This window comes from Nesoenas mayeri (assembly GCF_963082525.1).
Source record: "Nesoenas mayeri genome assembly, chromosome: 6".
Taxonomy (NCBI): domain Eukaryota; kingdom Metazoa; phylum Chordata; class Aves; order Columbiformes; family Columbidae; genus Nesoenas; species Nesoenas mayeri.
The window spans coordinates 38,081,333-38,104,929 of record NC_137545.1 but is presented as its reverse complement, the minus strand read 5'-3'; the positions used below and the strand labels follow the sequence as shown (position 1 = coordinate 38,104,929).

The 23,597-nt window shown below is 43.6% G+C and overlaps 1 protein-coding gene across 1 annotated transcript; it reads right to left on the bottom strand.

The window, feature by feature from the left end:
* Nucleotides 1-6,525: 6,525 nt before the first annotated feature.
* On the bottom strand, nt 6,526-18,459 carry LOC308042014 (histamine N-methyltransferase-like; the record flags this gene model as incomplete). Its single annotated transcript, XM_080347029.1, has 6 exons — nt 18,289-18,459; nt 17,330-17,382; nt 14,389-14,496; nt 10,647-10,777; nt 9,993-10,086; nt 6,526-6,881 (listed from the first exon to the last, which is right to left on the bottom strand). Exons 1-6 carry the CDS (start codon nt 18,423-18,425, stop codon nt 6,526-6,528), a joined length of 879 nt encoding a protein of 292 aa, XP_080203155.1. The 5' UTR covers nt 18,426-18,459.
* Between the last annotated feature and the right edge of the window lie 5,138 nt (nt 18,460-23,597).

Genomic DNA, 23,597 nt, shown 5'->3' with positions numbered 1-23,597 from the left:
TTTCTCATTGCTGGACAAGATCATACTTCAAAGCAAATTAAAAATGTGAAGCCAAATTCTGATTGCAATGCAGGCAACAGAAATCCTCCTGTCAGCCTCAATAAAAGCAGGTGTAAGTTTTCAGAATTAGTCCAGTCCATCCAATTCACATGTCTTTCTGTCTTTATCTAATCTAATACATGGTCATGAGATAAATTACAGAAGCGCATGATAAATTGCGTTGCTATCCATTTTTGGCAAGATGACCTATACTCTGGCCACCAATTCATCTCCGCCAGGAACCATTGTAACACACCAGATCCTTGAAACAGCATCCAAATAATGTCATTTCATTTTCTTTAAGAAAACAAAGAAATTTTATCTGCTGGCAAATATCCTGTTTACCTTCATCAAAATAAATACCTCATCGACACCTCTGCAAAATCACTGGTATAAAAATATCAAAATGTATTTACAGCATGAAGAGTCTCAAAGATATTAGGTCCTTCTAGTCTGTTGAGTGGGAAACTATCACATGGTTTATGTTTAGGGATGTCAAAGTGGGAAAGGATGATATGGCTTAGGTTTAGGGATTTCAGAGAGTCATTACTTTGGTTATTTTTGTGTTGGTTTTTTTGGCTAGAGACTTCATAATATAGATAGTGTACACAAAACTGAGTAAGAAACCAGCAATATGCCGTAGTATCTTTTCCCAGTGCTTATTTAGAACAGATCACCACTCTTGAATAAAAGCACCATCCTGAATCACACCAGTACCGCCTTGGACCCACACCTTCATGCGTCTCTTTTAGGTACCATTCATATCCACCTGCGAATGGAAAGAGAAATACCCCTTTACAGCAAAGAGGGAAGGTATCTTCTTTCCCTTTACACACACTGGATCCATCTCTGCCTTCCCCATGAACTCTGCTGGGTAGCAAAGGCTGGTAGTGAAGTGCCTCTTTGTGCAAATTGGGAAGATGTGAATGCAAGGGGTTGGGAGGTACGAGCTAAGAAGGCTGAGTTTGTGAGTTGTAGGAGCGCTCCCCATTGCCACTAGCAGGAAGGAGCACTGGAACACCGCGACACAAAAGCTGGTGTTGGATTGATAGTTAACACCCTTTGTATCAGCACCAGCATGAGCTGCTGGATGTGCCAGGGTGGTGGTGGGCACTGAGCTCCATCCTGAGCCAGCGCCACGTCCCAGCCCAACGTCCCACCACTCTGCTGCCGAGGGAGAGGGGAGGCAGTGAGCTGGTGGCCATTTTGGCGTCCATGCCCCGGGCTCAATGCCAGCCTGGGTAATTGCTTTCTGCTTCTCAGCGTTGCCACTTACACTGACGACAGCCGCCTCCTCCTCCTTGTCCTGCCGTAAATCACCATGAAATGGTGCTGTGAACCATCCAGCAGCTGCTGAATTTCACCCTGGAGATCGCTACACCTCAGCAGTAAGTGAAGTCGTTTTGCATATCAAGATTTTAAAGTGATTTGGGACATTTTGAGATGGAAGACACTACTGATGTGTAAAGATGGTTATTATATTTACTGCAAAATCCATAATCCACCCCATGAAAACATAAGCAGAACTTCAAGACAGAGCATGTACTGCAGGATGCTGTGAAAACTTGACCTTGCTGGTGGGAGGGAAAGTTTTGCTGGTGATTTCAGGGGGGTGAAGGTTTCATCCTACACTATTTAGGAGCAGTTGAGGCGTAATGGTTCCGTGCAGCTAATTGGATGGATTGCTATAGGCACTGGAGAAATATGATAGACAGATGCATTCAGCTAGATAGATATCCCTTGGTGTAATGAGCTGAAGTCAATTACGGAGTTAAATTGAGAAAGATTTGACCTGATGTCATTTATATCTCAAGTCATAATTAACACTTAAAGTTCAACTCTATGGCAATTTCTTTTAATAACACTTAAAACCTATATCGAGCTCAAAGAATTGCATAGACACGATGAAGGATGACTTGAGTGGATGCCAGAATTTCAGCATTAGTCATTAAGCCTCAAAACACCCTTGCAAGGCATGTGGGTAGCAGCATCTCTCTTTAGTTTCTCCTTTGAAGAGAAGCAGGATTTGACCAATGCCTCCCCAAAGTCCATGGCACCGGGAGATAAGGACTGAGGCTTTTTCAGCTGCTAAACCAGTGAACACAGCTCAGCCTGGCTTCAATCTTTTAGTCTTGATATACTTCTAAATTTTACCATAATATTTAGAAAGATTATGGACAAATTGCTTGTCAAATGGCTTGATTTTTCCAATTAGAATCTATGCAAATGCAGAAGAAAAAAAATCTGCCATAAACACACCTTTTTCTTGTAAGATTTTCATATGGATGAGATACGAATCTTACTGGGGCAAGAAACGCGCTCTCGGACTGAGACCTTGTCAGCCGAGATTCAGATCCCTGCAGATTTTTATGGTCAAGTTATAACTGCCTGTAAAGCAGGGGTTTAAAATGGAAGTGCTGACAAAACTTTTAAACTACAACAGTGGAAATGGCTCCGCAATAATTTATAATCTACAGGCAGCTTTGGATTTATTATCACAATGACAAATGCACTGTCATTGTTAATAGGATATTTCCCAGCAAGGACTTCTTGTTATGCAAGCCAGGTTCACTATGTCATGCAGCATGATAGCAATAAAGTCTACAAGAATTTGTAATGAACTTCAATTACTAATAGATTATGGTTAATGGGAAATATGTGCAGTAAAGATATGGGTTTTTATATGCGCCTTCTGGTACTCTACAAGGCAATGATTTATGCTACAATTTATGCTAACATTCTCCAGTATGAAAAAAAACCTAAATTGGTGGAAAGCCACTCCATCCATAACAAATATTTAAGATAATTTTGCACATCATGTAAATGAAGATGTAAAATTAGATATTAATCCATTTCATTTTAACATTTGTATTTTTATTAAAAACGAAGACTTTGCCCTACTGTGTAATGACATTAAAAAATCCTATCATGGGCTGCAAGCATGAATTACACCGACGTAGAAATGGCGACAGCAACCGAGCCGTAAGTGCATTTGTTCAATTTGCTGTTGTAATTAACTGAGCAGTGAGAATATTTTTATACGTATGATTTAAAGTAACAGCTCTGAAGCTGCTCAGGCAGATATATTTGATGCATGGGGGGGTATATACGTGAAGATGAAGCTTATTTGGAGGGGGTCAGCCTTTTCCTCCCCCATCTTTGCTGTCCCCCAGCCTTCCCGTGTGGCATTGCTCCCAAGCCATGCCTGATCCATAGACTGTTCCCTTCCCTGCACTGCAAACTTCCCGTGGGAATTACTTAGGGAAATAATCACTAGATGCAGCATCAGAACCACGAGCTCATTCGTACTTATCAGAGGGACACAGGCCCGGGTGTTTGCCTGCTGTTTCAAAGGAGAGTTGCTCTTCCTCCTCCCTGCCTCCCTCCAGCTTTTTTCTCCTCTACCTGTAATATAATCTGTATATTCTGGCTTTATGTGCCAACAAAATGAAAAAAAAGGACACTTCCCAATTTAAAATAAAATATTGTTCAGAACCATCTCTGATGAACATATAGATGCAATATTAAGGATTGCATTTACCCACTCACATTTCTGTAAAATGCTTACACTACGTATCAGTAACATAGTTAGCCAGAAAGGGGCATCCATGCATGAAGAGCCTGCAGAATTGTTTCTGGTGTATTTTTAATACAGGTAGCCTGACATCCATCTTGTTTCAATCAATCGAAGTTATACTGGTTTAAGACCATTGCCCTCAGCAGATCTCTGTATAAAGCCTATAAACTCACTTTCTAGGGGTGCAAGTCAGGGGGACCCGTCCTCTTGGCTCACACATCAACCTGGGGGTTTGCAAATAGCAAGGCTGGTCTGGACACCTGCTTTTGGGCTAAAACTCTGCTGGTTGAGATAAGGCAGACTTTATGAGAGGAGAACAATTAATTCAGTGTGGAAAGAAGACACGTAGGCTCAAAGTTGCCATATAAATAACAGTCCGTGGACAGGCTGCACTCCCCAAACACTCTGTGGTATAGCAGTATCTCACTATACAATTAAGGACAATTCTCACATGAAAATGTGACTTTTCAGGCTATTAGGAAGTTGTTTGAGAGATTTACAATAACTCCTTCCGTTTTTATGGTCAAATGAGTATAAAATTGTGCTTCCCCACACTCATTTCCTACTAAATAATACTTACCGTTCTTCTTAGAAATGCGCGTCACAAATTCAAAATCAAAAATACTTTACCCCTTGAGGATGCTCTCTTGACTCAGTTTCCCTCAAGCTTCTTCATGGAAGCAGCTGTATATACAGAATGGAGTTTACTGCATTTTTTTTCCACCAGTTTTTAATGAAACTCTCCTCAGAAGCAAAAGCAATGCCGGAGGACTGCCCTGGTGGGCCTTCTTTTAGAGTTTTCTTCTCCAGCCTGGGGTGAAAGTGCCTTTTCCACTGGTGAATTCTGCTTTTAAACAGGCCCCTGTGCAACTCCACACACCCAGCAAGCGCTGCCTCTGCCCAGCCTCTCCCTTTCTGCGTTCACCCTGAATCCCCTTGGTGTGTGTGTGCAGATCCCCCCTTCATCTCCCCAGACCATCTCTGCTGTTCTTCATCTTTCCTGCTCTCTCCCCAATTTTCAGAACAAACCTCCTTCCAAAACTCTAACAGGCTTTTTCTCCTTCTATTTCTTACGTCTGCTAAACCAGAAAATAACAGGAGATGCATGTGCACCTTGCTGCTGGGTTTTGTTGGATTTGGGGTGTTGTTTTGTTTTGTTTTTTGTTCTGGCATTTCTGTTGCTCCAGAAGACCGGTTAATTCTGACAGGGTTCATGTGACAATATTCAGTGGTCACCTCCTTCACATGCACCATTTAGAAGAGGTCAATGACAGCACAAAAGAGGTACAAAAATAATTGTAAGTTTAATTCATTTCCCATTAGAAATGCATGCAGCAGTCTGTCCTAATGAGAGATTTTCTTTTCCTTTGGCATGTCACCATAGCAGCTCACAGATATACTGAGATCTTCTAATGCAGGAATCTGCATGTAGCACTGCGTGACAGCGGTAATAGATTTTGGTCTGTTCAACAACTGAGAAATATCATGGAAATATTCTAAAATACACTGGAATTAATATTTGAACATTAGGAGAAATGTATGTTTCAAATAATTCACCCTAAAATTAATATAAATAGCTATTAATGCCCAATATGGTCTTCTGTAAATCATTTCAAATCATTAATAATCTATATTGTATCAGAAATGTATATGCAAAAATAGAACATAATTTCTTGCAGCCAAAGCATTACCTAAAGCAAACGATTTCAACAGTGAATCAAATTATTTCAATGGCAGAAATCACACCTGTCTCACTGGGTAAACTGGGTATCCAGACTATTAAATTCATTCAAGTGACTACATTGTATTCCACCATGCATTGTGACTTGTAGAGAGAATAGCACTTCTTAAACCCATAAAATCATTTAGCAAAACAAATGTATCAGCTACCGGAGTGGAGACAGCCCCACACCTTCTTGCTGAACATCCTATACTGTATTTTGGACAGATTTACCGGACATGACTCCATTGAAAATGAAACAAATCTCACTGAAACCTGTCAGTTTGGCATCAGAGTTTATTTTTCCATCTTTGCCATTACAAAGCTCACAAGCCATGCATAGCACTTACTGCCAGGCTAGTGAAATGGTGCAGCCAGGAGGTTTCTGCAGTTACCTAATCATAACAACATCAAAAAGTTAACTAACAACATCAGAAAGCAGGAGCTGGTTCCTCACACAGGCTTTGCACCAGGGCTCACTAGGGAATTCCACCTCTGCAGGGTGGTTGTTACCACTGCTGTGCCCCAACCATCTTCAATCACTTTGCTCTTGCAATGCTAGTATGGACCTGCTCCACAAATCGCTCTGCAGATGCGATATCATAAAAATCAAGTAAAAACACACGAAAAGGGGAGCAGTGCGGTTAAATGGAGATGACTGCAGAGGCAGGACCATTGCACATGCAGGAGGTGTGAGGCCACTCTCACAATAACTGGAAATATGGAATCTTGAAGTCACAGCAAGCTCAGGAAATCCCACTGAGCAGCCACTCAGTCACTCTGAGCCTCCGCTCTTGCCAGCTGCACTGAGAAGCTGTGATTTGCTTATTTGGTCTGTAGAGAGTTTTTAAACGAAGACGATGAAACCACATATAGTTCTTGATTATTTCTTAGGAAATGGTCAGGTTTTTGCAGTGTTTGCATTGACAGTCCAAGTTACATCTGATTATACAACATCCATATGATAAAGCACAGTTAACTGCTTAATGAGTTACACATTCATAGATTAATGCAGAATTAATTGGGTATTAAGGCTCACTTATAAAAAGATACTAATATTGATTTCTTAGCAGGCTCCAAAAATTATATATCAATACAGAAGTAAACGAAGCCATTTATAAAGTATAAAAACATGTTTCAGCTGTTAACTTGTATCTGACTATTTGCTTTGGATCAAGAAGCAGTTAACTCATGGCTCAATCACTATTACACTCAGATTGTTATTAAAAAGCACCTTCCCATCTCTTTTTTCACTGCATCCAGGCTTCTTTAACTCCTCCATTACTTGATGCTTTAATTCAGGAGGAGCAGTTTTAGAAAACTCAGAAGTTTCTGTCAGGAAATCCAGCAACAGCTCCCCATCCTCGTTCCCTTCAATAAAGCAGCTTGTTATGTCCATGTGGGATGGGAGCTCATACACCTGGTACTTCAGCCCAGCTGAATCCAGTATCCTTTTGATGTCAGCAGAGGAAACATAAGAGCAGAGATCATTTAAAGGGAGGGAACTCCCATACTTCTTCCACAGTGAGTCCCAGGCACTTGTTTCTGTGAGATAAACCACCAGAAAAATGCTTGGAAATAAGGTAAAATACTATTTGAAGAAATTATTGATCCTCTGGGTGGGGGAGGAGGGAGTTTAGCAGTTGTCCTTGTTGTGAGTGGGGTTTATCCAGAGCTGGGATGTATGTCCTGGGCTATGGTGTAGACAGCTGCATCCCTGCTTCTGTGCCTCAGGGCTGGGGGCTGCGGGAGGGGATGGATGTGTTACCTAAACTGGAGCTCCAGCAGCTCCCACTGAGCCCCTAGCTGAGGTCAGAACAGCTCAGGGCACTCAGTCCTCCTCCCTTCTACTCCCAACATGTGGCACCCCTCTCCTTTCTGTACATAGGCAATATCTTTCAGGGAAGATCAAATCCCCTTGTATTGCTTCACCTAATTATTCTATTTCATGGTCAAGCTACATATAAGTTTCATTGAAACACTTATTACCAGGAAACTATCTCTCTGCTGTGTGATATATGTGGGGTGCAAAACCACAGTCATGTTGTTGTGTAGCTGGATGTGTGGTGGAGAAGAGGGTGGGATGGAGAGAGCCCAGGATGTAGCTGCACCACCCTCCTGGACTCCAGCCTTTGCTGCCACTGTGCTCATGTGCTGTTGGGCATGGGTGACAAGAGGGCTGTCCCTTGCCCCAAGCAGACTTCCCCAGTGGTACCCAGAAGGGTGTTTTGGGTGTGTAAAGATGAAGGATGAGGAAGGCACAGGCTCCTGTAGCACTGCAATCACCTCCAGAACTGAGTCCATGCCAAGCCCAGGCTTGTGCACGCAGCTCTTATCAAGGGATGTTTTACAAAGAAAATCAGCTGGGTAAGCTGAAAACTCCCCAGATATGTCTTCACATCTTTATTTTTCCTCACCCTGGATCTGTGATTTCACATTTCTTCTATAAATCATGTATAAAAGGATTACCCAGAATGACTGGACGGGAAGAAAATAACTTGGAGCCTAATGAGCAGCTCTTGAGAGTTACAACTATAAATCTCCATAACTACTAAAACCAGTTGCTTGGTGGTTTTGCAAATGCTTTATCTGCAAACAGTTATTTATAGTCAAACAGTTTGGTGTTTAGAAGAGAGGCTACAATATTTTCTTTCACCTGGTGGAAATTGAATGCGGAGCACTAATTGCAGAAAATTTGCTGGTGTCAGTGTTGTGTGACTCAGTGCCATCTCTGAGCTGAGCAATTATACACTACCTGAACGCAGCATTATTATAATAGCTCTCAATAGGCTCAGCATATGGCACTACTTTTGTTTTCAAGGCGATGTAAACAGATTTTTTAAAAATGTGTTAAAAATAACAGCGCATAGCTCTTGCAACTCGCCTGCTCTCCCGGCAGGGATGGAGCAGGAGGGATTGCAACCTTCACCAACTGACCAAGCCCTCTCCTATCAATCCTATTCCCACACTGGTTTTTAATAAACACATCCTAATGTGTTTGTGTTGGAGATGACTTTACCTCCATTTTCTGAAATGAGCTTTGTTCTGCTTCTCTTCCAGTGCCTCTTTTTGCTTCAGTGTTCATTTTCATTGCACTTCTTCCTTCCCCTCTCTATATCTTCTTTCCCCCAAGGTTTTCCCTTCCCATTTATCTGAGCCCTATTCCTCTCTCCCATTTTCTTGCTGGCCCCAGCAATTTCTTCTCTATTCTGCTCCAGCAGAAAATACACAGTAGCCTGGCCCAGAAAGGCCATCTCATGAATTCAGATTTTCAACCAAACTAATTCTGAATAGACACACATTGCTCCCTGTATTCATTTTTCTTGACTATCAAAAGGGGCATATTAAGCAAAATCTGAGAAGAGTTCCAGTTAACTATGTGCAGGTATTCATAAATAGTTTGATATTATCATCTGTTCTTGTTCAGTCGAAGAAGAACGGAAGTCAGGTTATTATAAATACTGTTTTCTTGTAGTGAACTGAAACACTCTAAACTAAAAACACTTTGGATAAAAATAGTTTGAATAAATTTGGGTCAGAGCAGTGCTACTTTGTTGCAGACATTTCATGAACACAAACACATCAAACACAATACAGTTCACAGACATGGCCAAAATCAATAAAATTAAGCTGAAACTTCTGAACACCTAAAAATCTAAAAACCCTGGCAAAACTATGAGATGTTTCCATAGCTTGTGAGGCAAATTACAGGCTTTTAGAATCAAATTAGACCCCAGGATTGCAGTATCTCTAGAATACCTTGCTCATAGTATGAGAAGGTTGTCATTTACTCTGCTCCCTCATTTTCCTGCTGGATTGACCACAGAGAATCTCTTGGAGATCTGAAGCAGCCTGAAGAATGCTATTTTCCACCCAAAATGATGATACTAAGGAAATGGGCAGTTTGAGAAGAAAATAAACCATATGTGCTCTAACACCTGCTGTACAGCACAGCCGGGCCCTGTCGTAGCTGTTTGCTTAATGCCGCAGGTCTCCAGGAGGGAGACAATGCAGTGCCCAGCCTGAAAAGCCTTTTACACAAAATAGCAGAGGCTGAAGGAGCTTTTGCGAGTGAGAGCCATCGGCCAGACCCTTTTGGCCGCTTTGGGCCATCACTGGCCGGGCTGTAAGGATGGGCAAGGGCAGAGGGTGAGAGAAGGATGTTTTATGCCCATGGCATGGGTTCGCTGGCTCACAAAGCCTTCAGTTTTACAGCCTGCAGCACAGATCTCCACAGATGTAGATAACGTGCAGATTTCAATGGACATGGATGAGTGGACACCATTTATTAGTCCTCCAGTTTGCCTCTATTGATGATATAGGATGTTGCAAACAAAGATATACACTGGTTTTTAGCTGGCTTGTGTTGAGCTCACGGGAACCCAAAAGGTCATACAATCATAACATCATTTTGGTTGGAAGAGACCCTTAAGATCTTCGAGTCAAACCATAACCTAAGCCTGGCACTAAACCATGTCCTTAAGAACCTCATCTCTATGTCTTTTAAACACTTCCAGGGATGGTGACTCCACCACCTCCCTGGGCAGCCTGTTCCAATGCTTCACAACCCTCTCCATGGAGAAATGTTTCCTAATATCCAATCTGAATGCTCAAGGCTCTTGCCCAACCGAGCAGTGCTGGAGGAGCAGCTCTCACCTGACACCAGGATGATGAGGAGCTTCCCCTGTGCTTCCAGGAGGCTGTGGAAATACCGGATAGTCGCTGGGACGTCTTTCACATAATACAGCATCTGGAGAGAGCAGAGATGCTTACAGAGATACTGTGCACTCCTGGTGCATATTATAACTGTTACCACTAGGTAAAAGAAACCAAGCTTGAGAGAAGAGCAAGAGGATGACAAGACACGTTAGTGCAATGCTGGGCAAGCTCAGGGCTGTCGCTGCCTCGTCTGCTCTCCAGCTCTCCCAGGACCAAGCTCATGTTCATTCATTAACCTGAGATGAAGAGATTTGCCTTTCTTAGCAGTGAAGATGGCTTGTAATGGCTTCAGTAAACTTGGAAATACAAAGGCAATTTCACAGAGAGGACAAGCAGCTTTGAAAACTCGAGTTAAAATGTATTTTTAGTTGACTGCCACCCACAGCCTGGTTAATAGGACTACTGTGCTCAAAGCTGCTTTGCTGTAACTCATCTTTCTTTTTTTTGCAGTTCACTTATGCTTAAGTACTTTAAATTACAGGGAAATAAACTCGCCTTTCTTCCCCTTAGAGTGGATAATGAGGTCACATACTTCATGCATACTTTTAACAGCCAAGTCTTTGACAACACTTACTTTGCAGAGACTTTTACCTGGATCATGTGAATGAAGTCCCATTTTTTAGACTTCTTTTCTGCATTCATTCGACTTTCATATTCATAAGATGTCTCCTCATGCCAGGTAAACTTTACGTTCTCGAGGCCTGATGTCTCTGCCACATGCTCTGGAATACAGAAGAAGGTAGGACAGAGTTATCTCAATCACAAATATAGGACTGATTTCCATTCAGAGCTTTAATACATCCAAAAGTCGTGTTTAGGTCTAGAGGTTTTGGTACCAGTCTAACACAGCAGTGGAATATTTAATACCTCAAGCCTGTATGTGGGAAGGGGACTGTAAAGGTCTTTGCAGGATGAAGTCTTAAGCTGTTCTGATGCTTTTCTCTTTGCACCCTCATTTGTGCTCCTCTAATCTTTACCTGATTAAGACAAACAACAACAACAAAAACAAACAAACAAACAAAAAACCCAACAAAACAACAACAAAAAAGGAACTCTTCCCCATGACTGGCTTAAGCTGAACTAAAACACGAGCAACCTGATCTGGGTGAAGATGTCCCTGCTCATTGCAGGGGGGATGAACTAGATGACCTCTGAAGGTCCCTTCCAACCCAAACTATTCTGTGATTGTGTTGGCTGGGATACAGAGTCTCGAGGCTATGAGCAGCACGTTCATGCTGAATGGGAGAAGAGCTGATGGTCCCTTCACTCAGATTCCACACAACACCCATGTGGCTGAGCCAAAGCCAGGCCATGGCAAAGGGTTTTACAGAGAGTGAACAAATACACACAGGAACTCAAGGATGGATCAAAGTGGGTTTTATTTTGGAGAGAAGCATAATTAAAAGCTCAAGGGCAGAGAAAGCAAATGGCTCACTCTGGGACTGTGTCATGGGATGGTGGGAGAGGGAAGGAGCTTTGCTCCGTGAGCAAGGACACATCTCTTGACATTTGTCTTCTGTTACGTTCAAATGATTTTTTCAAGAGCCCACAGTTTCGGCCCACTGCTTCAGGTAAAAGGGATAATAGTGTTTTAAAGCAAAGACTAGTACAAAGAGTGACACGTGGCATGTATTCAGACCTTGATACAATGCATGTTCAGCAACTGAAGAAAGCAGAAAGCTGAAGAAGTGGATTCAAGGAATAAGTAATACCAAGGGCCTGGCTCACCACTGCATTTCTCTGCTTTTTTATGGGAGCAAAACTGAGAGACAATTTCATCATTTAGGGGACGCCGGAATACTAATGTCCATCTGCTGGCATATGGAGCTCTTCTCACTGTGCTCCTGCCTGGTGCTTGGGATGGCTCCAGGGCAAAGCTACCCCGATGCCATTCCTGTGCTTCACTGGAGTTAACATAAATTTAAAACTTAAATGGCCCAAAGGCAGGCTGAGCCTTAGCTACAGAACACATGTTCAAAACAACATGAATTGCTAGGACCAGTGCCTTTACACCACTCATCACAATGTTACTCCTTTTGGGCTCTGATCAGGACATGTCCCTCTCAGACAAATGAGAAATGCTCCATCAATGCTTATCTGCTCTCTTTTATGACTGGAAATGGTTCCACCCCTTCTGGATGCTGCTCTGTTTGCTTCCATTTATCAACCACTGGCCCCAGCACTTACAGTTCAGATTTAATTTGCTGTTTTAAACTCCGGCTTTATTCAGCAGCAGTTCATACCACCATCACTAATAATCTTGTGCAATCTGGTTCAATTCAATTGCTAGACAAGCTGTGAGCTGGTGTTGGGAAGAAAACTGAATTGCTTGCCAGGGTAGGCTTTTAAAGTCAAAATTTCAGACAGGGCAAACTCATTCTGATTATGGGAAGTTTCTGCCCAAAGATTCATCTGAAGTCAAAATGCATCACCTTAACCACCTTGAAAAGTCTTCCTCCATTTTCTCCTGATTTCAACCCAGATGGTTGTCTGGGTCAGAAGCTAGTCGTGTGCCCTTGGTGCATGCCACCAAAGCTGGAGTCGTGCCGTGCAGGCAACGGCAACACAGCTCAGATATGGGGCCACTAACACTCCAAACGTGGTCACCAAGAGACACCACCTGGACATGGACCAGGAATGAAGGAAAGCCCCAGCCTGGCCATGGGGCTTTGAGATGAGCCTCCGTCGTACAACGTGGCCTAAGAGAAACCTCAGTTTGTCATCACTGCACTTCCCAGGATGAAGTTTCTCTTGGCTTCTCCTTCCCAAGGAGAAAGTATCTGGTTAAGCAGAAAACATAACGACTGAATCCTCAGAGGCGCAGATAATGTTCCCAATTCTCCTTGGAAAATCTTAAGGCTCAGAAACCTAATTAATGATACCTACTGGGGACATGATTAATTACTAAACAAGAAAGTTTAAAGAAAGAAATTCAGATGAATATTTCATTTATAGTTTAGCATAAAACTGAAAATAAGGACAATGTCTTATATTTTCCTTAACTTTTCTTGGAAAGAAACTCACAGTAGTAGGATAGAGCTGCCAGTTAATTGGTGGTAGGTTGTGAGACCACTAGGAGGATCCAGAGAAAATCCAGTCCCACATAGCCCATGATCCATGGCCCAGACAGGACAGAAATGCAATGTACAAGTGCCTAAACTGTCTTGTAAACAAAGCAGCTATAAACAAAGCAGATGCTCTTTTGCCCATCCTTCACCAACTTAGCCTTGAACAATGTAAAAGCTTCTGCGATTCTGCACTAACCATCTTTTCAAAGATCAAGTCCATGTAATACAGAGATAGATATCAAAAAAAATGTCTTTCCTGGGAGACTTTGGTGTTCTCAGTGACTCTGAACTCCCTCACTGCAGGGAGAGAGGGATTGTTACTATTTCTTTTTTCCCTTCGACTTCCACAAGTTGCTTCATACTGGGAATGCTCCATTTTTAAGGACTTAAGCAAGAGTAGAAGCTGGAGATTTACAGTGTGGTTTTGCAGGCTGGTATTTACTATGGTTTGGAGCATTTCCAACAAGGCAGACTGCTGACGAGGTTCATTCATTACTGCCACCTCCGCTCAGCTCACAGCCCGAATGGTGGAGCTGGTGGCACCTCCATACGAGACCATAATTACCTGCTAAGGTAAAGCCTGGTAGGTGTTAATCCAGTGATAATAAAACTGTGGATTGATATTTAATACTCCCTTTATAGAGCAGTTTGACCAAAGCACCCCTGCTAACACTCAATACTTGGCTTGCTTTCATGAATATCGCTCAGATCTTTGGGCTGGTGGAAGGAAACAAAGCTCTAAGCTGTGAAGCACGCAGCAAAAATCTTTCCTATCCATCTTGTTTTCCTTTACATGTTTTCCAATTCAAAGTATGGTAACTAATTTAGAGCAATACTGTGAGGTTTAGCCATTTGTTATTTGGAAACGATTTTTAAGAGATGTGAAAATTACCATGAGACACTGAAATTTTCCCTTTGATGTTGAGGAAGGATCCTGATTCAGTGCAAGCCGAGGGAGAAAAGCTTTCTCAAATGTGGAGCTTTTACTCTATTCCCATACAATCACCCTCTAGTTCTCACGTTTTAAAGTCCATCTAGTCCAAGGTGTTTGCCACACAGAGTTCTTTGCAGTGTGAGAGACCAAGATTTCAATGAAAGATGGAACATTGTTGAAAAGCAATGATGGGAAAAAAGCATAAAATCATGACTTTTTTAAAGAACCAATTTTGACAAGAAAGCATTTGAATATGGTGTCGTCCAGCATTCAACTCTTTCATGCATTTAGCGTACTTAATGTAAATTTAATTTATTTAATGTAAAAATACCTTTGTACTTGGAGATTTGGTCAGCACTTGGCTCTATCACATCATTGTTGATGGTGACACCTGGATAACTGGCTTGTACTTTTGAGAGGATCAGCAGGTCAATCTCACCTAGGGAAGCAGACAACATAAAACTCAAGATGAAAACAAAGCTCAGGTAAAACTTATCTCCACCACCATCATATCCCCAGTTTTGAAGACTGATGCCTGCCATTCACATATAGAAAATGTACCACACAGGTACACGTCGCTTCTTTGTATTCTCAGCAGATTGCCACTGAGGGTTTAGCTCTAGGATTTGAGAAAACATTAAATATCAGTCCCAGCTATCTTCATTGCTCCTCTCTGCCACCACCAGTGCCAAGGGAAAACCAGACACAGTCACGCCTGTGGCTTGACCTCGTATTTTCTGAACATGATCAAATCTCCCAGGGAAGACCCTAAATGAACCCAATGGTATCAGGTCTGATGGTCTCAAGCCACCAGCCGACTCGGCAGAATTTCTTTGGAGTCAGTAAGAGCATTTTCAGCCAAGTGTCTCACTCGTCACCAGGTCACGCGGGTGAGGGAGAAGAGAATGTGTGTTTATGCTGGAATCAGAAACAGCATTCCTGTCTGTTTGTCTTTACTGTGACTTTTTCCACAAGCGGGATGAGTAATGCACATACCACCAATGTTCATCTGTTTACAGAACACTCCAGAGCTGACTGTACTTTGTGAGAAACAGCTCTCTCTGGATATTGTTCAGGCTAGATGCAATTATTCTATCAATGGTAGTACCAATAGATCCAACATTTCAAAATTTAGAAAGAGCTGCCATTGCTCTTGGCCACTTTTCCTCATCCACAGTATAGAAAGCTCAGGGAGAAGATGCTCCTGACAGAGGCATGAGGACAAGGACAACATCACTCTGCTTTGCTTAGGTTTCTTAGGGCTCACTTCTGCTTGTTGTGCTTGAATGAATTTTAGGTAGAAAAAATAATAGAAGAGTAAATTAAGTGAGGCAGAGTACAACATTTTCAGACTTACGTGTCTTTCTTAAAACAACTAATAACACCAACATTTACATGGCATCTGTGCAAGCATATTCTTAGAGGGAGGAAAACTGAATTTCTGAAGGAGCAGAAATAGCTGTATCTTTGCTATCACTGCAAACGCTGTATTTCAGTGAAAAATCAGAGCAAAGTCAGTCATCTGTAGACTGATGTGGCAAAATCTGTGAACACAGAATTTTGAATGAACTACTGCAATATTTTTGATTTTTGGTTGTGTTACCAACTTTCTGTAAAACGGATTGGCCCTTTGAAAAGGCTGTGCGTGTCCTGATTAAAAAACACCTTGGATTTTGTGTTTCCATATGCAGATAAGTTAATATATTCCCTTCCACCCTACTACGGCCAAACCACCCTTGTATTGTTTTTAACCATTAAAAAAACCACCCTTTTGATTCATAATTTAATCCACAGCCTTAATTGACTTCGTTTAGCTCTTTTATATGCAAACAAGTGTCCTGAGGCATTTTACAGTCAGATCTGTGGCAGCTTGCATTATCAACAATTTGGCAATTAGGCTATCCAAATTATTTAAACTCTCCAACACAATTACCTTTTAAAGGCTACCACTATGTTCGCCATTAAGTTTCTAATTAAACATTTTACGTAACGGGATAGTTTATAGCACAGTTGCTACTTTATAGCAGCATTGATGGCTTTTATGGTTTTTAAAGGTACAGAGTGCTGCGCGCTGGAGTGTGAACTTAATAAGGCAGAGGCTGCGGGCGAAGGCAGGCGCTGTCGATGGGTGGGTGTAATGGGAAATGATGCTACGTTAAATGGTTTGCTTGTCTCTCGAGGTGGAAAAGTGGAAATGGAATGTTTTCCTTCCCTGAGAGGGCTGGGGCAGCAGCTCCATCCCTGCCCTCCCACATCAGCAGGGTCAGCTGTGGGATGCGGGGACCTCCTAAGGGCCCACGAGGCGCAGGGTTTTGGTGACGTAGGGGTTTTTTTACATCATGAAACTGAATATCCATCATGCTAAGTCCCTGGTTAGGGAGCTAAGCACCTCACTAAGCAGAGTCTTCCTGTTAAAAACATTTTTTGGGGTAGAAGACTGGTTTCCCTTGTTTGGAGGGCAATGTTCCTACTCTGTCATACTGTTTCATAACTAACACCCATCATTTACATACAATTATTTTTACTTATTAGGAGAGACTGACAAAGCTGAGATTAGTCTTTGGAGATGGTATGACTAAAGCATTTGCACTAAATTAACCATTCTTATGAAATTCAAGTTTGATGACTTAATGGGCAGAGCAGAATTAGAAAACGTAGGCTTTAATTAAGCAAGAACTTAAGCAAGGATTTAATGAGGTGCCACTTGTTACTGGTCTTGTTTTTCTACCCAGTGAACTTCAGATAAGAGACTTATTTCTTGTGATTTCTCTGGACTTTCTGTTCAGCTCCAATGTTTCGGGGGGCAGGAGCTCCAGGAGGCGCTTGTGCACTGAGGATGGTCAGCGAGGACATACAGACAGGACAGAGATCAGCCGAGGCCGCCAGGCAGGAGGCAGCACTAACAGGAAGTTACCACATCAGTAAATAGCTACAGAGTAAAATAATTGCAATGCAAGCAAAAATCAAATAATCTGAGGAATACAGGCATCGTGACACTTCTTTTTTGCATAGAAACACTATGGAGCAGTTCAAGCCTTTCTCTGGCCTCAAGGAGCAAGGTTGCACAAGGAGGTTTTTCAAGGAGGACATGCAAGAATCGGGGTGGGGAGGCACGAGTTGTTTTTAGGTGTGTGGCCACACACCAGCTAATGCCATCTGGCCCTGGAGCTGAGCTTTCAAGAAAAGTCTTATTTCCTGCTCTGCTCCCTTTTGTAAATGTAATCTATTCATCAAAAAGAAAGGTAAAAGCAGTACTGAAGTCTATAGCATACCTGCTCCACCACCAACACTTAGAATATTGATTGTAGGCTTCTCGTTTCCAATACTGAAAAACATTATTGATACATTTTGGGAAAGCTGCCTAGTAGAGAGGGTTACATCCACTTTGCTAAGCACCTGAGACCCCATGAGGACTAAAATCTGTAGGACGAAATCAAATGCAATGTGTACGTGTACAGGCACGCCTGCAACTGGCAGGAGGGATCAGATTGAGAACTCTGCTTGTTGGGGATTCCTATTCCAGGCATTCTGGCAATTTGGAGAGGACTTCTGTTTTTATTACAAGTGCATACAAGCAGCAGCAAGTACACGCCTTCTCCACGTCTGTGCTTCAAGGACTAGAGACTTTCCTGAGTCTAGACCAGCAGCTTAAATATTATTTGCAGAAGTTTTACATTTTGCAAAATGGGGAGGAAGAAGAGAGACTGTCATGTGATTAAAACCCCTTAGTGAGGCTTTGGCACAGTCATAAAGCCCTGGGCTGGGAGAAGGGTTTCCCTAGAACCAGCATTTGTCCCCAGCTGCCCGAGCCAGCCTGCGAAGCCAAGAGGCCAGCACAAAACATGCACCGGCAGGCAAAACAGGAGCATTATTTACACAAACTAGAGACAGCCTCAATATTACCTGAACAGATTGCATTTAAAAAGATGCTTTCAATCAACCTGCATGTTGAAACGTACTATCTGTTACTGCATTTTAGAGCTGATGTGGGGTGAGCACGCCAGGAAACAACTCAGCCTTATCTGGTCCTTGCGAGGCAGGCTCTGTCCCAAGGCCGTTCAGCGGCGTATATAAATGAAATCTGCAGCCAAGCCCTATCGGACACCTACAGACGGGGCTGCCGGCAGGGAACGGCAACCTTCCTCTGGCAGGCAGCCCCCTGAGCCCATCCCCACCGCAGGATGGTGCCACCAGGCTGTCCTTCAGCTCCATGTGGCCACCTCCCCGTCACCTGGCGATCACCGCCGGCAGCTGCCGCTCCATGAACTCCCGCATGCACTGGTGCTCCGTCGAATTTGCAAGGAAGAGGCGGAAAGCCTGGAGGTATCTGGTGGGGTTGGTGAGCAAGCTCCTCATGGGTGAGGCCATGCTGGTGGTCAGAAGGCTGCAGGAAGGGACAGGTTGCTCCCCGAGGCTCTTATTTCAGACCTAGAGAATGAGTAACAAACAGCAGAGAGGGAAAAGCAAGCATGTACATGGACTTTGCTCCTTGCCCTTGACCCTGCTACTGCACCTTAGAGCACTTTAAAAAGTATTATGCAATTTGGCGATAGAAGCTGCAAATCAGGTTTGAGCAGTGAAGGGTAACATATCATCCTTAATTTGCGCAGAGAAAATGCGAGCGTTTCTTAACTCTGCTGACACAGGGCTCTGTTAAAACCCAGTAAAAGGGTCTTTAGATGGTTCTTAAATAGAAGAAAAATTTCCTATTTCTTGATGGCGTGGAGAGGCTCTGAAGACTTGGTCTGGATTAGAAAAAAGTACAACACACATCTCCAGAGATGCTGGCAGATGTCTCTGTTTTCTTAAGCTTTTGATGTTCTTTAAGAGAATGCTGATGGTGGGGTGAAAACAATAAAAACCGTATAAACGCACTCTTTATTTTTCTAGTTCCTCTGAAGATAATGGTATGATTCCCATGGGCTAAGTAGTTAATTTGCAAAAGCCACATGAGTTACTGGAATGGATGTTGTGCTAAACTCAGCTTACACAGTTGGGAGTGGGGTGGCAAAGCGTGCTGCTGGGAAATGTTGTGCTGTACCTTGAGAAGTGCACAAAGATGCTTTCATCCCCTCCTAAACTGCAGTTTAAGTCTGTCTTGTCTTGTTCTAACAAGGCGAAAGAGCTCCCCTTCCTTCTCGTGGGTCCCTGGGCTCAAGGGACATTTCTTACATTCAGTCTTTCTCTCAGGCGTTATGTCCCAGCCACCTCTCGTTATTTTTATTGCTCCCTTTGGACTGTCTCCAGCCAAGACCTTTTGTTGAAGTGCAGCAGCTGAGGATGAAACTTCCCACCCACTGCTGTCCCCCAGCTGCCAGCACATCTGGGACGGCTTCCCTCACCCCACTGAGGCCTCACGTACTTTCCCTTCACTCACCAGTGTGACCACTGAAATACAAACCATGGGCTTTTCCACACTTCTCTTGTCCCTTTAAATTCTCATTCTGTCCTCTGCAGTGCTCCCAGTCCCTCCCAGCTGCACGTGGAATAACAACAGTCTCGTCCCTTCCTCAAATCATGAACGGAAGCCTGAAAGAGTATTAGCCTCAGGTTCTTGCTTGTCATGACCTCCCTTTCTGGCAGTGAACTGCTGATAACTTTTCTGACTAACTATGCAGTTTTCCAGCCACCCAACAGCTGTCTCATCAAGGCCACATCTTCCTCGCTTGCTTATGTCACACAAGATGGTGCCAACCCTGAAGCCTCCTTCTCCCCTGTACACTGGAACAGTTGCAGCACCAGCACAAAGATGGGCTTGGTACGATTTCTCCCTGACATCTCCACGTTGCCATCCCCTAATTCTCTTTCTGGTGCGCACTCTTTTTCAAAGGATGATTTCTAGGGACAGCATCATGCTGAGCAGCTGCAGTTCCCCAGCTCCTCCTTCTTCTCCTGCTCCTTTTTGCAATGATAACGTGAGCTACTTGGCTTTGCCCACCTTCCTTTGCTGTTCATGCCAAAGAAAGCATCCAGGTTGTGACATGTTTTGGTTTTGCATCCCCTGGGCCACACCTCCACACATCCCAAAGGTTCCCACAGAAGAATGGATGGTGAAGGTTGGTGGTGATGCACCTCTTCCAGCATGTGCTGATACCGGAGTTGTTGGGCCAATTAGCAACACCTGTTAATTGCTGTCCTTGAGGCAGTCCCAAAGTCCAGCAGCAACCTCCGGAGCAGGACCCAAGGTGTGATTTTCCACCCACACCACTGTCAGGCAGACCTGGCTTTCAGAACACTGTTTGTGCCTTAGCGCCACAGACAGAAAGGACGCTTTCGGGGAAAAATGACCTAAACCAAGTATGTTAAACGACAATGATGATGAAAAGGGCCTGGTAACAAGTATATGGGAGAGCTTTAAAAACTTTGCTGGGTTCTTTGATGCCCATGAGAGCTGGTCAGAGTGGCATGGGGACACTCACATCCCCAGAAAAATAAGTATTAACCTGGGGAAAACAAGTATAAATTTTTGCAGAGAATGTAAGAAAGCAAACACCTGGATGTGCATCAGGTGAGAATTACTGCTAACCTGCCCCAAAAATAAAGTGATACATTCCTTGTTTACCCATTCCTGTGCTCTACCCTACTCCTCCCTTTTTACTTCAAGTGCATAAAGAGCCATTTCCCACTAACATAGTTTGCTACCTTCAATCTTGAAAAAACTATTTTGCAGTTAATAAGAGGAGATTCAAATAATTGACCTTTTTTCTATGCCTCCCTCTACTTCCCGTGATTTAATTTGCTGACATCCTCTGCTCGTCAGTCTCTAATGAGCAGCTCAGATTCATCTTTGTGTTAGGTGCAGTTCAAGGAATTTGTCTCATTTATTTCATTACGCTTTTGGCTGTTTGAATTTGCCCCATTTATTCCATTATGTGTTTTGCAGCTTGAATTGCGGCCAGTTAATTTTAAAAAAAGAGTAAAGAGAAGGATTTTTTTCTGATTCAGGCTGATTGATAGAAACTTTTGGATAATAATGTTCACTTGGGCATGTTTCCTTCAGTGATGATCCAAATTCATACATAGCTCTCTAAAAAGATTGAGGAGTCTTGAAAACGTACTCTGTGTTTACTCTGCAGTTGCTTGATCCACCCCTGGTTTGCGCCTGCGCCAGCAGACTTAAACCTGCTTTAAACTCCCCATAAAACCCTTTAAACCTTCCCCGTGAAGCCAGAAAACAAAGTGAGCGTGCCCCCAGCTGTAAGCTGTTTGAGGCAGGAGCTTGTTAGCACAGGATTACGTCTTGTCGCTGAACGCCAGCAAAGCCGGGATCCCTCCTGGAGGAGTTCAATGCAGTTTGTCACCCCGCTTCTCTCGCAGGCGGCCGTACTTACGTGCGAGCACTCTGTGCCTCCCGGGCTCCCACGGCTGACGATGCTCGGGATGCGATCCCGGCCAGACACCTTCTGCTGCCGTCCCACCCCCGGGGCTGCGACGTGGCAGCACCAAGGAGGTTTTGCTGCCTGGGAACGGAGCAGGAGAGATCACAAGCAGCTGCCTGCAGAGGCTGAGGGGACAGCTTACACCCTGCCCACCATGTCCAGCCTCTGTGTGGTCCTACCTGCTGTCCCCAAGGACACACCTGGCACGGTCACCAACCCCCTGGGAGCGTTTAGACACAGAGCTCTGCTCAGGTGTTAATTAGAGCCTGGGTGAAAAACAAAGCCCTGCCACTGGTATGTAATAAATGCAGCTCTTGACAAATTGGAAATAATTATCTCAGTGTGTGGCATATGGCGATGTACAGTATCATTTAGTTTCCCTATAGTGGTATAGATTACTTTGCTTTTTACTTTGTTTTCTCACCAGCAGCTGAGATTTTGCTTATCCCTTACTTTCCAGGGCTTAAGCAATCGGAAGCATTTTCCAAGTTGTATGCACCCTTCACAGCCCTGCTAGAAGCAGTTTTATCCCAGGGAACGCAAGCACTGACCCATGTCTGCTATCACGCTGAGTTCTGGTGTTCAGAGCACTAGTAAAATATTTGCCCTCTGTGTGCCTTAAATTAGTTATTGTTCCATTATGTTAAGTGAGAAGGAATATTTTGAATTTAAATGAGAAGTTTTCCTTCTGGACTTAGTTGGACAAACGAACAATTAATGGAGAAATTAACAGTTCACATTGCAAAATTCATATAAAATAACACTAGTAATATTAATAATCATGCTTTCAGAGGCACGGTTACAGGAAGAACAACTGTAGTTCAACATGTAGCTGAAAGTTCACTGACATAAAGATTTCCTATCAACAGTTAAAACAGTTCAGCTAGAACGATGACTGCGTGGGAAGGAAACACCCACTGCATTTTTTTCTCTCCAAACACAGCACCATTTCCAAACCTCTCGGAGTGAAGGACTGAGCCAAGAGCTGTGGGGCCACAGTGTTTCAGTACCTTCTGCTGGTCCCTCGGCAAAGAGAGGTGCCAAAGCCACGCAGGAGGGACCAGCAGCCCCACAAGTGTTTTGCCGTTTCAAATCGGCGATCATGACTTTATTTGCAAGTGGCATTTTAAGGAAAATGAAACGGCAGCTACTCTGTCAGCCAGCCACAAACCGAGCCACATTCTCTCCGCTTGCAGAGTCCCAGCTAATGCTCATTTGGCAGCACTGGCTGTGGGTGCAAACCCTGCTGCAGCAGCAGCCGTGCAAAGCCCTGCGCTGGCTCCATACCGGTGACAAGCAGCACTGTTCAAACACAGCTGAACGGCAAGGTCAGTGGAGTTTTCCTGGTCTCCTTTGCAGTCCTGGAAATCTGCATTAATTGGCAGCACTAGAGCTATGCAAGTTGGTTGAAAGAAAATAAACTCGGCGCATCTGGCCCGTGGTTTTCTCCCTCCGCAATCCACTAAAAATGAGTTTTCCAAGTGCCAGTTGCCATTTAATAGGGAAGTCTAAGTTTAGAGAGCCAAAAATAAAAATTACATGCATCTGGTGCTTTTAAGTGCTTTATGAAAATAAAAGATGTTGCTGTTAATTTCCTTCTTTAATTTCCCCCAGTGACACATTCTGTGAGCTTTACGCCAAATTTCAGCCATTTCAGTTTGATGTGGCACGGGGTAATTTGGGAGGAAGGGTGCTGCACCATTGCCTAGACCTTCCTTTCCTTGCCCCAGCACCCTCCCTTCCCAAGGGTGTCTGCATGATGTGCTGCAGCCCCGTGCCCAGGGCAGGGCTGTGCTGAGCCCAGCAGAGAAGGGCAGGAGTCAGGACGGGGCTGGCATCACTCTGCAACATGAAATCCTGCAGGGAAGCTGGTCATGGAGCCCTCCGGCAGACCTATGGTTTTGTTCATTACTGTGGTTTTACGCTGCTTAACATCAATATTAAGAAAAGAAAAATCACCTCGCTGTGCCATTTTGCCACGTGTCCTCCTATGTACATGACTGTCCGGGATGGCAAGAGGCTGAGCTGTTGAAAGGAAATCCCACGAGCCTTGACAGCATCAATATTTGGGAAATAATAGCTATTGTGCACTGAACATCTCTGCCATAGAATCGTAGAATCATTTTGGTTGGAAGAGACTGCTAAGATCATCAAGTCAAAC